Consider the following 16,676-nt stretch of genomic DNA (forward strand, 5'->3'; position numbering starts at 1 on the left):
AGAACTGAGGAGGCATTAAAAGAGATGCCCTCCCTGGGTCCCCCAACACCCAAACATGGTACCAGGCTCTCACAGACTTTCCCGGGTGGAATTTTGCCACAGCCTCAGGGTCTGCTGGGACCCCAGGAATCCTGACTCCCTGGGAAGGCTTTACCATCTAAACTTTGATACCCCCAGCATTGTACTGGTTGCTTGTCGGATCCTGGGCTTCAGGGCTGGAGGCAAGAAGAGAGGGAAGAGGGGTGGCCTCTTGGGGTGGAGCCTGATAGGCTATTGGACAGAGAGAGGGAAGGATGGGGCAGTGGGTGGTGTGCACAATGGGAGATGGGGCAGTGACAGGAAGTGGTTACAGGAAGCAAATGGGTGTCCTGCCATAGTATTTGCTGGAGGTGGCTGTCCTTCCTGGGGTGTCCTTTGGTTAGGAAGACCATCGTCTTGATAGTTGCTTTGATGGGCCACATAGAAACCACCATATGTGCATGGTCCCCTGTCTTTAAGGACCTGTTGGGGAGGGCTGTGGGGTATGAGATTGTGGGGTTTGTAGTCAAAGCCTGAGTCTGGGGCTAGAGCTGGAAGTGTGGTGGTGGAGGACAAGGTTCAAAAGAAGATGATGCCACTGCACTTGGCATAAGCAGACTGCTCAGAGGAAGGACAGTTGGCTGCATGAAGCCCAGGGTGCCACCCAGCCTTGGGTGGTTTCAGCTGGCTGGAGCCCTGGCTGTAGAAAGGGTGGGCAGTGGGAACCTTGGCTGAGCTGCAGGGCCTGAGGTGAGTAAGTGAGTGTGCGTCAGGGAGGGAGGGGACGGCTCTGTTCTCAAGAGGAGGGCTTTATCCTTGTCACCCTCACCAGCTTTTCTCAAATCCTACAGACCCCAGGGGATCAGCCAGTGTGTTTCCGCTTCTCTGATGCATCAGGCTCTGTCTTGTTCCAGCACATATGTCCTATCTCCTATGTCACTCTGGGTCTCCTTGTTGTGCCGCCTCTCCTCCCACCATAAAAGTCTCCTTGTCTGCCCTTCCTCGCCCTCCCCAGCAAGGTTATACTGAAGCGAGCAAGTCTTATGAATGCAGATGCTGGTAATTTGTCACTTGTGATTGGGACAAGGACTAGCTTCAAGTTTAAAATTCATCCGTTTTGATCAAAGGCAGAGCACTAACCCAGGTGACAAGGGACAATGCTTAATCTACTTAGTGGAACCGCTGCTCCCCAGCACTCTGGCAGAGCATTTGCACATACGGCACGCATGCGCTGACACACGGAAAGCTAGGAGCGGCCGAGCGCGGTGGTCCCAGGGGTGCTGGTGTGCAGGTGGGCGGGGTCTTGCTGCAGCGCCTCTGCCGCTCCTGGCTGGAGCGCTCACATTCTACCCTGCATCTCCTCGCTGGGACCTGCATCTCCTCGCTGGGACCTTCCTGTCTTCTCTGGGTCTCTGGACAGTTGCCAGACAGCGTGCCTTACAGACGTTGTGTCATTCTGTCCTTAAGTCCTGTGCCGTTTTAAGTCCATCTTGACAGAGGGAAAGGCGAGGCTCACAAAGCCCAGTGGCTAATCCAGCCACACAGGGGTAGAGCTGGCCTATGTGACCTCAAGGCCAGAGCACCCAGCCTCCATACGGGTGGGTGGGTCCATCCATCCACGCTTCCTGGACAAAGATCTTATCACGGGCAAATGTTTGCTTCCAGCTGGGGGCTCTGTGGGTGTGGGCTGTGTCTGGCACACGCTGTCCTGGGAAGAGGCTCCTGGTTTCTTCCTTGTTTGGTCCTTTTTGCCCAGCACCGACCCTCTATCTCATCCCAGCTGAACTGGCTGACCGAGGGGCTAGAACCAGGGACCATGAGCAGGTGTGTTTATGTGTCTTGGAGGGTCCCAGAAGGGGTGGCCTGGCAATGGTCCTGGGGCTCGGAGGAGCCAGGAGGGGCACCCAACTCACCCAACTGCCTGCAGCTTTCTCAGATTCCCTTCCAGTCCCCGCCCCCGCCTCTGCACCTGTTGTGTTCCCGTCATCCTGGGCGGCTGGCAGCTGTCACTGCTGGGGCACTTGTCCCAGACCCAGCCCTGGCTGGTTTCTCTGAAGCATGCAGCTTCCACTCTGTGTGCTTTGCTCTCATCTCTGTGGCCTTCTCTTCCAGACCTTAGGCAGCAAACTCACCCTTGTTCCGTTTGTGGGTATGGGAAGAAGTTTGGGGGTAGCGTTCCATATTCTCCAGCACCGGCCCAGCCTAGTAAGTCAGGAGAGGGAAGATGTCCCTGGCAGGTCAGCCTTAAGCCCCAAATATCAGGTGACTTATCAGCTCAATCAAATTATCCCTTGTTCTGGATGAAAAAAAAAAATACTGTAGCAACCAGAAGCTGCCTCCTAGATCCTCCCTGCAAGGCCACCTGCCCTCCCTGACCTTTCCAGATACCAGTCACTTCTCCTACCTCATAAAAGAGAAGTGAGCTCCCTTGTTCATTTTTTAAAAAAATTATTACCAGGGATTGAATCCAGGGGCGCTTAACCTCTGAGCCATATCCTTAGCCCATTTAATTTTTTTTTTAAATTTTTATTTAGAGACAGGATCTCAGTAAGTTGCTTAGGGCCTTGCTAAATTGCTGAGGTTGGCTTTGAAGTTGTGATTCTCCTGCCTCAGTCTCCCGAGCCGCTGAGATTACAGGCATGCACCACTGTGCCGGGCCCATTTTGTCTTCTCCACCTCCAGATGCCCTGGACAATGTGTTATACTAAGCACAGCACCAGAAGACAGTGATCCTGTGTTCAAATCCTCCTTACCCTACCAGCTGTGCAACCTTGGGTAGGTCTACAGTTTAGTAGGCCTTCTTTGCCACATCTCTAAAATGGGCATAAGTCTTCTTTGTCCTCTTGAAGGCAGGGACTGGACCCAATTCTCTCTAGAGGATCTTTCCCTTTAGAGATCTCTGTCTCTGAGCCTGAAGGTTTCTATTGCCCAGTGAATTTGTTCAATGTTATATTCTGCGGTTGCCAGTTCTGTCTTTAACTGGAAGTTCTAAGAGGTCAGGTTTAGGATGGGGATGAGGATGCTGGGCCTAGGGGGAACATGGGGGAGACAGGACTTGGCAAGGAAAAAATTGATCTGGGTAGCCCACCACTGAAGCCAAAATGGTGCCCAAGATTCAGGAGGAGTTGGCAGAAGGGGGTCAGAAGGCAGGGAGGTGAAGGCAGAGCAGGGACATTTCTGGGGGTGGCTGCAGTTTGAGAGCTGACTCGGTTCAGAGAGCCAAGGGGAGTGAGATTCCAGGTAAGGTCAGTGGGCAGTTGCAGCTCCACTGGACGGGAGTGGATTTCTTCTGAACCCAGTAAGGATTCTGTCAGGCCAGGGAGTCCCCAAGGACACAGCTAGCTGTTGTCCTTGTGTCTTCCTCAAGCAAGAGGAGTTCATGCTCTTTGGCATTTTTTCTGGATAGAGCATGAACTTGGATGTCAGGCAGGGCTGGATTTGAAGCGCAGTTCAGTAGAACCCTCAGTAGAACCTCCCCTCGGTACCTTTGCAAAGTGTGGCTACCAAACGGAACACTGCGGGGATTCAGCCAGAGCCGAGGAACCTCACTCCTTGATCCCAGCCGAGCACTCAATGGGATCTGGAATCATGTTTCCTGGTCCATCTGCTGAAGGGCTTTTGAAGGGTGGGGCTGGGTCTTGCTCACCAGCTGGTCCATGGTGAATGCCTGATGTAGCTCAGTGGTTTGCTCACCCCTTTTAGTAACAGAATCCTTGAACCAAATGAATCCTCATGCGATGCCCCAGTGAATAAAACAGGAGGGGTGCATCTCTGGCTCTACCCTGTAGAAGGGGTGCTGCCTCCTTCTAGAGATTCCCTGGACATTATGCGGGGAAGGGGTAGGGAGGGAAGCTGCAGACATAGGGACACTGCTACTTCCTGTTGAAAACAGGGCAGTGGAGTATGGAAAGCCCAGGTAAGCCTGCCCAGTAGGGCTGGGATGGTCGGGAGCCACCCACATTGCCTCCCAGTCCTCTATTCTCTTCTTGCTCAGGTGTCCAGACAGAGGGCTCCTGAGCCAGTCCACTGTGGACTCCCAGCTCCTGAGCCCCCACCTGCCCCTCCCTCTGGCTTAGTTACTTTCCCACAATCCTGTTTCTGGAGAATTACATGAATTCAGTTCTAATCGTGGGCATCTGCTCTGTGGGGGCATGATACTAGGCCCAAGGGCAGCCAAAGTAAGCCAGGCGCAGGCCCGACCCTGCTGGATGCCACTGCTCTCTGCTCTGGCACTTCTTGCCTCCTTCCACATGTACCCACTACCAGATGGCAGAGTGACCTTTTTGAAATGCAAGGCTAGTCTTGGTTCCACCCTATTGAAACCTGTCAGGGGTTCCCTATTGTGTTCAGGAAAAAGGCCGGTTTTTCCACCCTGCTTCCTAAGGCCCTCCTGGTGTATCTCCAGCCCATCTGGACTTGCCAACAGCAACTCTCTCAGGTTCCTCCTGTTGACCTTGCTCCAGCTGTACTAACCTCGCTTCTCAAATACACTGGGCTCCCTTCGCCCCAGGGCCTTTGCACATGTTGCACTCACTCTCTGGAGCACTCTATCAACCTATCTCCACAGCACATAGACATTAGCATGTTTTCAGCATTGCTTTTTTTTTTTTAATATTTATTTTTTAGTTTTTTTAGGTGGATACAATATCTTCATTTTTTAATTTTTATGGGGTGCTGAGGATCGAACCCAGTGCCTCATGTATGCTAGGTGAGCGCTCTACCACTGAGCCACAACCCAGCCCTCACTGCTGCTTTTCATGAAAGCCTGCCCTGAGTCCCCCCAGAACTTTGCCTCTTTGTTTCAGAGCACTTTTCTAGGATTGTGATTCTAAGTTCCTAACCAAGGTTACTTGATAAATGTGTTTCTTTCAGGACTATAACAGCCAGCTCTGCTTCTCATGGATTATCATTGCATCCCCAGTGCAAAGCTTAGGTCTGCCACATAGGTGCTCAATAAATGTGGATGAAGTTGTATTAAGTTGTCAGCATGCACCCAGGGGAAGCTGAGACAGATAGACGCCTTGTAAGGCCCCAGCCAGGCTGTGGCTGTCTCTGTGTAGGATGGAGCAAGACAAGCAGTAGGAGAGGTAGAGCTTGGGTTCAGAGGAGAGACAAGTTCCAAGATGGGGACACTCACTGTAGCTGGGGCCCTAGGGAGGCTTCCTGGAAGAGGCATTCCTGGATCTGGGTGGCTGGAGAAGGGACATCCAAGTGGCAATAAGATGGGAGCCAAGGTGAGAGGGAGGCTGGTGTGGGGAAGGACTGGTATGCAAGGGCTCAGCCAGGTGCATTAAAAGGCAGGTGGGATGAGGGAATGACTCTCCTGCTACAGGAACAGCCTCCAAAGAAACTTTGTTCTGCCACAGTTTCCTTATCTGTAAAATGGGCATTAAAAATAAACCCATTTCTTGGTCTTGTTGAGAGGGTTGAACGAGTTCATACGTGCAGCATGCTTAGGGCGGTGCTGGGCACAGAGCAAGGCCTTGTATTTGGTATTAATATAACTGTCATCCACAAAAGGAGTTTGGGTGACTTCCTCTTGGTCAGACTGCCTGAGCCTCCCTCCCCAACAAGAAGTGCCCATGTGCATGTGAGTGCATAGCCGGAAGCCAGCCTGTGCCTGTGGAAAGGGGGTTGCTTGGGTAAGACCAAGCTGCAGCTTCTCCCAGGGAGAGGTCTCTGGCAGCATGCTGGGCTCTGGGCACTTCCACCCAAGGCCTGCTCAGCTTCTGGTGGCTCACCCCAGGTCAGGCCTGAATGTCCCTCCCTATTTTCTCGGCCCCTCCCCCATCCCCCTCACAGGGGATGGCAGCAGCAGGGTCCCGAGCTGAGGACCCAGAGCCCAACACAGTCCCTCACAGCAGCCAGGCCTCTGGATTCCATCCTATGTGGGGCAGCCCCTGCCTGTCCCACGGCTCCTTCCCCAGCCCCCAGCCCCCAGCCCTCTCTTCTCCCATCCAGAACTTTCCCTAGGGCTTGGGGCCAGGCTAGAGCCTGGGAAGAGGAAGCTGTGCTGTTGTTTTGGAAAAGGCCCCTGTCCTGAGGAGAGCCTGTGATGGACAGTGAGATTGTCCCAGAGACCTGGCTTGGTGTCTTTTGCTCCACTCTGAAGAACTGCAGCAAGCTCCTTAGCTGCTCAGAACCTCCACTTTCTTTTCTGCAAAATGGATTCAATAGTAGCCCCTCCATCAGGGGGTGCACTCCCAATGATGACTTGGGTGCCAGTGTCATTATTTGCTTGCTTTGGGTTGGAGGGGCCTGCCTTCCTGGCCTCTCTCATCCCATCTTGTCTGCACCTTCCCCTCTCCTCCAAGTGTGGGGTGCCAGGTTCTGCACCTTAAGATCTCTCCAGAAATTGCACCAGTCTGGTAGGAGAATGCGTGTGGTGTGGTGAGTGTGTGCAGGGTGTGTGTGTAGCCATTGACTCTGTGCCTGGTAGGCAGGAAGTTGCTAGGGGTGCATGGTGGTGGATGCCTGCAGGAGCTTATGAGACATGTCTATGCATAACCATTGACATGATCTAGGTGTGTAGTGCAGGTCTGTGTTGCTCTCTGGGTGTGTATGTACATGCACGATAAAAGGAACAATTTTTTCCCTTTGCAGGGTAGGATTTGGGGGGATGGTCCAATTTCCTGGGAAATGAAAGCCTGAATTCTGTGCTGGATTACCTAGGTCTGCATCCCTGCCCTGCCCCCTTCTAGGTAAGAAATCTGTGTCTCAGTCTTCTCACCTTTAAGATAATACTCCTCAGGGTGCCTGTTGATAATAGCAGTAATATTGGCCTCATCATTCAGCCCAAGAGGACCAAAGGAGTTAACGACTGAAAAGTGCTTGGAGCAGAGCCAGGAAGAAGACAGAAACTGTTAGCTGTGTGTGAAGAAGCTCCTCTAGCTGGACTGTGAACCCCTTGAGGGAAAGAAGGATTTCTGTTTTGTCCCTCCCTGCACCCTTCCTAGCCCCACTAGCCCCATATTTGCATGTAGTAGCGTGTGACAAAGGCCTGGTGAGGTGTCTTTGTGTGTCACTACATCCATGGGATGATGCTAGTGTGTGTGATGGGTGTGTGTGTGTGTGATGGGTGTGTGTGTGTGTGTGTGTGTGTGTGTGATGGGTGTGTGTTTGTCATGGGTGTGTGTGTGTGTGTGATGGGTGTGTGTTTGTCATGGGTGTGTGTGTGTGATGGGTGTGTGTGCGTATGTGTCATGGGTGTGTGATGTGTGTGTGTTATGTGTGATGTGTGTGATATGTGTGTGTGTGTGTGTGTGTGTGCGCCCGCCCGCCCGGCGCGCTGGGGCATCTCCAGCTCTGGAGGGCTATTTCAGGAAGCATCCAGTCTCCTCCTCCTTATGTAAATAAACATGACAGATCCCCTCGCCTGTACCAGCGCGGGGGCGGGGAGGCTCCGAGTGGGTGGGAGCGGGAGGCGGCTGTGAGCAGGGCCAGGGGGTGTGCATGCGTGTGTGGCCGGCTGGCGGGCGGGCGTGTGCGTGCGGGAGGGAGCGCGTGGGGACGCAGGAGGGGCCGCTCGGCCCTGCCATGCCGGCCGGCCGCGGGGGAGGGCTGGGGGGAGGAGGAGGGGAGCTGGCGCCCGGGGCGGCTTGGTGACGAGGCCAGCCGGCCAAACGGTGGTGGCCGTGCTGTCCTGTCCGCTGCTGGAGATGGGGGGACAGATCACCCGGAGTACCTTCCACGGTAAGGCCCCAGGCGATCCTAGGGGTCCGTCCACCCCCAACCTGGGGACCACCTGGGAGGCTGGGACCGAGGGGCACTGGGACTCAGGGCTTGGTCATCCCCCTGCCTCCTCATTGGTTGGTGGGCTCCAGGGCTGCGAGGGGTGCCTTTGAGTGGTAGGCACTGGAGTGGGGGAAGCAAGGAGGGCTGGGGAGCAGAAAGGTCAGGCAGCTGAGTCCCCCTACAGAGTCTCCCCTTTCTGCTCCCAGGGTGTTGATCCCAAGTGGGATGTAAGGTCTTGGGTGTCTCCCCACCTCTCCCGCGGCCTGAGGCAGACCACAGCTGGGGGGCTACATGTGGGCTATGGAGGTGGTGCTCTGCTCCTTGATGGAGCTGGAGAGAATGCGTGGCACACACATGTGTATGCACTGGAGGTGTCTGCGGGTATGTACCTGTGCTGGCTTGTGCCTAAGCACATGAGTGTGCTAGTGACAGCTCACACAGTGCCTGGGTTTTCAGAGTGTCAGAACTTCTGATCCTTGGGGCCCCCTCCACTGTGAGACTGACAGGAGTGCAGGGGAGGGGGCCAGCGGGCTTGTCCGCTCATCCCTCTGGTTCTAGAGCTGTGGTCTTGGAAGCAACATGGCTGATGTGGTACCAGATCCAGGAAGGGGAAGGCTTCCTCAGGAGTAGGAACTGGGGTTCCTCTACAAAGTGGCTGGTGACAGAAAGCATGCTGACTGTGGGAAGTCCTTGCCACACTCCCCTGAGCTCCTTCCCTTGGACTCCACAACTCCATCTGCTGAGTCTGCTGGGCATCCAGGGACCTGGGAAAGGCCCAGGCAGGAAGAAGGGTGGTAGCAGAAGCCATTGGGAAGCCGAGCCTGGTGACCGGTTGGCATCCCCCTTCTAGGCTCTGAACTTTGGGACTATAAATTTTAATTTAAAAAGAAAAGGCAGAGAAAGACATGGGAAATGCAAATCACTGGCTCTCTTAAAAGGAAATTTATTTTGTCCTGGGCACAGAGGGCCAAGTGACAGATGGAAGGCCCTGGAAGACACATAATCCGGAGTCAGCCAGGGGCAGTGCCATTGGCCTGGGCCTTGGCCTGAGACTTGGGTTGGGCTGACCTGGGCCTGGCCTATCTGTCTGTGGGGTGGGGGTTCTTTTCAGGGCTCGCTGTTGGCAGAGGGTCTGGAGCTGCCTGACATTTTCCACTGGAGTCAGACTTGGGCAATCTCGTGGCCTGGGAAGGACAGAGAGGCACTCAGTGCAGGCTCCGGACGAAGTACATGGCCCTCCAGCTGCTTCCAAGCACAGCATCACAGGGGCCAGAGGACCCTGAGGGCTCCCGAGCTCATGATCTGGAGTGGACGAAAGAGGGCAGGGGTTGTGATGAGGGCAAGGGTCTTCCTGCGCTTCCGTGTTCTCCTGTGTCTGTGGGGTAGCTCCATCAGGTGAGCCTGAGGATCACATGGATGGGTGCGAGCAGGGAACTTGGGGAAAATCAGGAGGGCTCGCCTTCTGAGCCCAGGAGTCACAGTCCTGCCTTCCATATGCCCCATTTCCCTGGGGACAGGAGGATGGCTTGGGTGGGCATCCAGGCTGGGTGGCCCTTGGTGAGTGCTAATCAGATGCCCTATCTGCCTGCCTCTGACTCAGGCTGGGTGTCCGTAAGCTGGCCCCAGCCACTGCCACCACTGCCATCCACATCAGTCTAGGGGGTGTGGGGGTGTGCCTGTGCCCACACAGCCCCCACCAGAACCCCTGCCTGCACGTCCTACGCTTCTGCATTCGTGCCCACCCTGTATGCACACACCAGCTACTTGGTGGTTTTGCCTCCTGGGAGGGACGTGGGGCCAGTGTGAGGTGCAGGGCTTGACTCCTTCTTAGCGGTGCTTTCAGCCTGCACAGACTCCCCAAAGACACGTTGACGTGGTCCTAGATTGTATTTCCTCTGTGGCCTTGGGCTTTTGGTTTGCTTAAAGCCCCCAAATTTTGGATTGCTGGGCTATGGTGAATGAAGGGGAAGTGGCAGAGACTGACTCGGGATTCTAGGGTGGTGGTGGCATGATCTAGTTCTGTGCATGAGGATGTGTTTTGGGTCCCTATGTGTTTGGTGTCCACAGAGTGTGTTTTGGGTCTGTCTTTGTATACCTCTGTTATGTGTCTCTTGTCTCTGTGTTGAAGGGATTGTGTATTGTTCTGTGTTTCCATGTGAGCAGCCACATTTGTGGTATATTCTGTGCCTATGACATGCCTCTGTGTGTGTGTGTGTGCGTGCGCGCCCGTGTGTGTGTGTGTGTGTGTGTGTGTGTGTGTGTGTGTGGTGAGGCTGCTAGTGAGGAATCAGGCTCCTCTGGGACCAGCCTGGCAGGGGACTCACGGGGGAAGTGAATTCCCAGTTGGAAATGGTTTGGGCAGGGGCAGGCTTGATCTCTTTAATCAGGCAGGTTCCCAGAGCTGCTCCTGGTCTTGTGGGCAGGCTGGTGGGGGTGGGGCGGGGGCTCACAAAGGGAGGCAGCAGTGGTTCTGAGAAGCCCCCTCTCCTCTCCCTGATCCCCTCTTCTTTTCTCTTCACTTTCTATTCTTCCTCGGCCACCTCCTTTAGGCACTCCCTCCCAGGGCAAGGGGCAGACCACTGCTGAGGGACTGACACTTGGATAACACCTGTTGCACACTCAGACATGTCACTCCCAGCTTTGTCTCTGGGTTTCACAAACCTGAGTGCTGGGGGTGCCAGGGGTCAGTGACCTGAGATATTGGTTCCTACTGCCTCCTTTCACAGAAGGGGATGCTGTGCTCTGGAAAAGGAAATGGCTAAAGTCATGCAGCTGGTGACTCAGAGGGGATGCCAGGCCTTGTCCTATCAGGCTGACTCCCTACTTCTCCTTCTTGGGTTCCTTAGTCCTCAAGCCAGCAGCGGGGGAGGAGGCATCCCATGGTCTTATGAGCCCTGAGATTAGTGCAGAGGGAGCCACCAGTTTCCCAGCAGCAGTGGTGGGGGCTTAGGCCAAGGTGAGCTCCCTGGAGCTTGGGGGCGTGCCGGTGACCTTCTGTGCACAGGCACACTTGCATCCCACTGGGCCTGCGGGCTCTAGAAGGGCAGGTGGTAGGCTGACCCAACTCCATGTTCCCTTAACTCAGCCCAGTGCTCGGTGCTCAGTGGACACCAGCAGGTGCTCAGTCAGTGGGGAAGTGGGAAGCGTGTGGGGTACTGCTGCCTGCTGGAGCTGAAGGGGTGGGTGTCAGGGAGAAGAGGTGAGATTGAGCTGCGCAGCTGGGTGATGAGGCCAGGCAAGGTGCAGAGAGGAAGGGGAGTTGGGGCAGTTGTTCTGGGTGAGAGTTGGCTGCTCTGCTCTTGCTGGCTGTGTGTCTTAGGGTCGGTCCCTTCGTCTGCCCAAGACTCAACATCCTCGTGCATGGACTGGGGATGGCAGGGTCTTCCTGCAGAGGTGTAGCAAGGATCCAGTGGACTAACAGGCTCCATAGCAGGGCACTGGCCTGTGGTAAATGGGGTCAGGCTTTTATGAAGGTTTTGTGGAGGTGCCTCAGGCCTGGGTGTGGTTGCCACTGCACCTGCAGCCATGGCAGGCTCCAGGACAGTGTTCCCTGAGTGCTCATGTTCCCTATTAGGCACTCCCACCATCTGTGTGTATGCATGCACTCAGGCGGGGGAGCTCAGGGTGGAGGTCTGTGTGGCAGGGTGTTTTGATGTGAGTCATGCCTCCCCTCATTGTCTCAGGCCTGGCCTGGTGGACTTTGGAGAGGTACTGGGAAGACAGGGACAGGAAGCTGAATCATCCAGAATCCCCTTCTGGAACCTTGAGGTAGGAAAAGGGAAGAGGAGGAGGACTGGTCTGCTTTCCAGCAGTGAGGATATTCAGAGGCACAGCTGCCTGCACATCTGGCTGCTGGGAATGGCAGATTGGGATGTCATAGTGCATGAGAGAGGCTTGGTTTGGAGATGCACTTGGCTATGGAGGTGGCAGTTGTCTGTTCCTGGACACACTCCCCACCTGGGCATCATGTTCTGTTCATTCTTCCAGGCAATATGCAGTCAGGTTCTCTGGGGAGATGATAGGGTGCTAACGTGGCTCCTCACTCTGGGTTGAAGGTGTGTGCACAAGGGCTGAGAGGTCAAGGAGAAACTGGCTTGGGTGGAGTGGCAGGCTCAGGCAGGGGAGAGGGTGCTGAGCACACTGGTGTAACAGATCTGAGTTCAGGACTGAGCCCCGCCCCCTTACAGCTATGTGACCTTGACGAGTCACTAGTTCTCAGAGCCTCTGTTTCCTTATCTACCAAACGAAATTATCAGTACTGCATTAATTATCTATTGCTGTGCAAACCTTAGCAGTTTAAAACAACAAACATTCAACCATCTCACCTTCTATGGTCAGGAATCTGGTGTGATTCACTAGATGCTCTCCCGAGGATGTGATCATATTGGCTGGGGCTATAGCCTCATCTGAAGGCTCACCTGGAGGGCAGCCGTTTCCATGCTTACTCAGTTGTTGGCATTCTCGGTCCCCCACAACATGGGAGTCTCCATGGGGCCTCCTGTGATATGGCAGTTGGCCTTCCCAGAGGGAGCAGCTCCAGAGAGCCCAGGGAGAGTGACCAAGATGGAAATGATGGTGTTTTTGATAACTTGGTCTTGGGAGTGGCATGCATAACTTCGGCTGTATTCTACTCTAAAAGTGAACTTTGGGTCCAGTTCACGCTTGGGGGAGAAGGAGGCCACATAAGGGCAGGAAGGCCACAAGGAGGATGGGAATCACCACAGTACGGGATTGGGAGGACAAGTCAAGTCTGGATATGAAGGGCTGGTGCAGTGTCTGGTATACAAGAAAGATCAACACACACAGACTTCCTTTCTCTTCCTTTTTCCCTGCCAGCAAGTGGGTAGCTATTGAAGGGTCTCCCCCACACAACACATCCCCAGTCCTTTTTATTTGTTGAGATAGGGTCTTGCTAAGTTGCTTAGGGCCTCACTAAATTGCTGAGGCTGGTCTTGAACTTGGAATCCTCCTATTTCAGCCTCCCTAGCCACTGGGATTACAGATGTGAGCCACCACACCTGGCTGAAGGTTCTTGAGCATGCACAGCTCTAGTCAGGGGTGTGGGCTGGGATCTTGGTGCTGGGCAGAGGAGGAAGCTACCCCATTTATTCCCTCTGTTTTGCAATGTGTCCACTGGCCACTAGAAAGGGCAAGGCACAAAGTGAGTTCTACCTGAACACCTGCTAGTTGTGCAATAGATGGAAGAATCAAACTGGCAATTCCTTCAATAGCTTTTGTTGAATACCTGCTATGTGCTCAGAGCTAGGCACTAGGGAGATAGCAGTTTAAAAAAAGAGATGAGGTTCTCTGCCTTCAGGAGGCTCACAGTCCATCAGGGGGACCAACAGGCACAAAGAACCCTGCAGCCTTTCCCAGCCAGTAAACTGCTTTGCAGAATATGGAAACTGGTCAGAGTTGTCTTTCTCAGTCTCACAAGGGTGGTGTTCTGGATACAGAAGAGCCAAGTCAATGCAGTGTGCACACTGAGGCCCTTGGGGGATTGGGAGGAACCAGGATTGGGAAAGTCTGCTTGGTGATGGATGCTCAGCTTGGGGGTGTGGAAGTCCCCACAGATCCAGAGCAGTGCCCCTAACCAAATTTGGGGGTTGGAAAGGAATTGAGGTAGGCTTGATAACTGAGAGAAAGGCAGGTACTTGGTGGGAAGGGGATGGAAAGGTTTGCAGCTGAGAAATGGGCTTTGGCCACACCTGGAGGGAAGAGCAGTCAAAGGGCCCCTCCAAGGAGACCAGGAGGCTCACTTCTGCCCAGGTTTGCAATCATCCCTGTCACCCAAGTCCCCTTCCAATGGCCCTCCTGCCTTCAGTCAGAGGTCTCCACCCTTTCTCTCAAATTCTTTACCACAGAGGGAGCTCTGTTCAGTTAGTGCTTGCAAGCTAGTCCACATGGGGACTGTCCTGGCAATCTGAGATTAGAGCGTTTGGAATAAAATAAGACTACAGTTGTCTGGCCTCCCACTGGGCTGAAACAAGTTGTTGCATTTATTAAAAAAATATAAGACACGTTGAGGTCAGGTATTAAAATTTGCAAAATTCTTTTGCATCCATGAACTCGCTAAACCTGCACAACCACCTGGAGAGGGGGCAGAGCAGTTATGATGAGCCAGAAAAAGAACTCAAGGTCCAGAAAGGTGAAGCAACTTGCCCAAAGTCATGTAGCAAATCTGTGGCCGGTAAGGGTTTGTACCAGGGCCTCCTGCTCCAACGCTTGGGATTGTGGCCCCGCCCCATTATCCAGAAAGGGAGACAAGCCTCCTTCATAGGAGATGGAAATGACAAGGCTTGCATTGGGATTCAGAGCCATGGGTTAAGGGCAAGGTGATCTCAAAAGCAGTGGAACTCAGCTGGGCCTTAAGATAGGCAGGATTTGCAGAGGCTGAGTTGGGGCAGGGAGAATGGTCTGAGTCAGCATGTGGAGGTAGGAAGGGATGGAACAATGTAACTTATGGTAATAATCATAATAACAGCAGCCACTTCCTGAGTGTTACATACAGCATCTCATTTAATCCTCACAAGAATCCCACGAAGAAGGTCTGCTGTGATTCCATTTTATTGAGGAGAAGAGCAAAGCTCCCAGAGGCCTCCCAGTTGGAGATGGAGCTGCTGGGCTGGGAGGCAGTCAGGCCTGGGTCCAGGCCCTGGGCTCTTCACTCTGACCGGGTGACCTTGACATGAAACTTAGCTCTGAGGGCTGTGTCAGAGTGACAATGGGAAAAAGTCAAGACACTGCCTGTGGAGCCATGTGGGGGTTGGGCACCATCATCAGGGTTAGGGCCACTGCTCTGGTTGAGTGGTGACCTCCTGCTGCCTGTCTCTCCTTGGTGGCTAGGTTGGACATGGGGGCTCCACAGTGGTTCTGGGGCAGAGCTTGGTGTGGGCCATGGGCAGCTCATTCTGGAGGCTATGTGTTCAGGCTTCTCCCCTGGGATCCTGCCAGGGGCAAGAATGTGATCCAGAGCTGGCGAGGGTCACTCCAGGGGCTGGCCAGGCTTGTGTCTGGCAGCTCATGAATTCCCTGGAGGACTGGGGCAATGGGGGTGAGTATCCATGTGTCAGCTGCAGCTTTGCCAGAGCAGGGCCCCTGGGGCTCCCAAGAAGCTTGTAAAGCTGTCACTAAGGGGGCCCTCTCTGGAGGCTCTGTGGGAGTCAGGTGTTATGATGGGGGCTCCATTCAGGGTCTCTGGTCCCTGGTAGGCTAGTTGTGCCCCCCACATGCCCACCATCGTGAGCCCCCACAGCCTACCATCTTGGACTCTAGGGAAATGAATTCTAGTTTTAGGCGCTGCAGAGGGTAAAGGACTGTGGACATGGCATTGGAAGACCAGTGCTGAGGTCCTAGTTTTGCCACAGAATTGCTGGGTAGCCTCAAACAGGTTGCTTCACTAGTCTAAATTGTAATTTACTCATCTTAGAATGGAGACCTAACGGGGTCGTGGTGCATGTCAAAGTGCGGGGAGGAAGTTGGATGGTGTAGGGAAGGAGCCCTGTCTCCAGTGGCCCTCTCTGGACCCTTGATACCAGAGCTGTGCTCAGGTTAATTCCCACTTTGTTTTCTGTCTCCTGCCCCCAGGGATTTTCAGGCCAGCTGAGATGGGAGAGGGAGATAGCAGAAGCAGAGACTCAAGATGGTGGCCACCCTGGCCAGGACCTCCACTTTTGGCCCCCAATTCACATGGTCATCCATGAGAACAGACATCCTGGGAGTGTTCAGGACACAGCCTATGTGGCTGGACATAGTGGGCCTGGTCCTGATTCAAAAGAGAAGTGACATGGCCTGAACTATGGTTGTAACAACAGAGTGGACAGGAAAGAGCTGATCCAGGGATGTTGATTTCTGAGGCAGGACTTGAGATTTGGAGTGTTCAGGGTTTCAGGTGTCCAGAGGTATGGGAGGGTCGAGTCAGGTGTGTGTCTAGCACCTGCCAATTGCAGGAGCCTATGGTCCAGGGGCAAGAGGTGCCCAGTAGACATCACTCAGACAGCTTGAGCTCTGAGAGAAGGGGTTGGGACCAACTCCTCCTGTCAGGCCTGACCTCTGGCTATCTTGATGGCCTTGGAGACCTCCCAGTAGGAAGAAGGTGCTCAGAATTTCTCAGACCCCAGGAATCAGGACATGGTGCTTTGCAACTGTTAGAGTGCTCTCTGTCCACACCCATGAGGGACAGGGAACAGCACCCATTTCATTTCAGAGATGTGGAAGGGACTTACAATTAAGAGTTAGAGTGGCAAGCCCAACTCAGCTTTGGGAGGTCTCCTGTGAGATGATCCAAATCCTAGCACTGCCTGGGGCAGAGCGATGGGGGTGCCTTGGGGGTCGGGAGCACCAGCCTCTCCTCCCTCCTTCTTCACGAAGACCTGGCTTATTAGTTGTTGCTTTTTAATTGAGGCATAATGTTCATTCAGTTTTTTTTGACAAATGTGTGAGTTGTGTAACTACTACACCAACAAGATAGAGAGCAATTCTGTCATTGAGAAAACTTCCTTCATGCCCTGGGGTGGTCATATCTTCCCCCAAACGCTGATACCCACTGATCTCTACCTCCCTGCTTCTGCCTTTTCCTGAATGTCACACGGATGGTGTCCCACAGTAGGTAGCCTTGTGTATCTGGCTTCTCTCCTTGGCATGCTTTTGAGTTTGTCCTTGTTGTGTGCATCTCTGTTGTCATTGCTGTTTTTCTTGCAGAACGGTAATCCTATGCACGTACCACATTTTCTTTATCTGTTCACAGTGGAAGGTTTTTTTGAATTGTTTCCAGTTGGGGATCATTATGTATAAAGCAGCTATACATTATGCACAGGTCATTGTCTGGATGTGTTTTCATTTCTCTTGGGAAAATGCCCAGAACTGCGAGTGCTTTGTTGTGTGGGAGGTGTGTGGCTTTATTAGAAACTGCCAACCTGTTTGCC

General features: G+C 53.8%; 1 protein-coding gene across 1 annotated transcript in view; it reads left to right on the forward strand.

The window, feature by feature from the left end:
* Window positions 1-7,614: 7,614 nt before the first annotated feature.
* Neurl1 (neuralized E3 ubiquitin protein ligase 1) overlaps window positions 7,615-16,676 on the forward strand; it is a 33,626-nt gene continuing 24,564 nt past the window's right edge. Inside the window, exon 1 of the mRNA XM_076834329.1 lies at window positions 7,615-7,710. Coding sequence (XP_076690444.1) covers window positions 7,677-7,710 — 34 coding nt within the window. The 5' untranslated portion in view covers window positions 7,615-7,676. The remainder of the gene's footprint in view (window positions 7,711-16,676) is intronic.

Source organism: Callospermophilus lateralis, chromosome 15, assembly GCF_048772815.1.
Source record: "Callospermophilus lateralis isolate mCalLat2 chromosome 15, mCalLat2.hap1, whole genome shotgun sequence".
Classification (NCBI taxonomy): Eukaryota; Metazoa; Chordata; class Mammalia; order Rodentia; family Sciuridae; genus Callospermophilus; species Callospermophilus lateralis.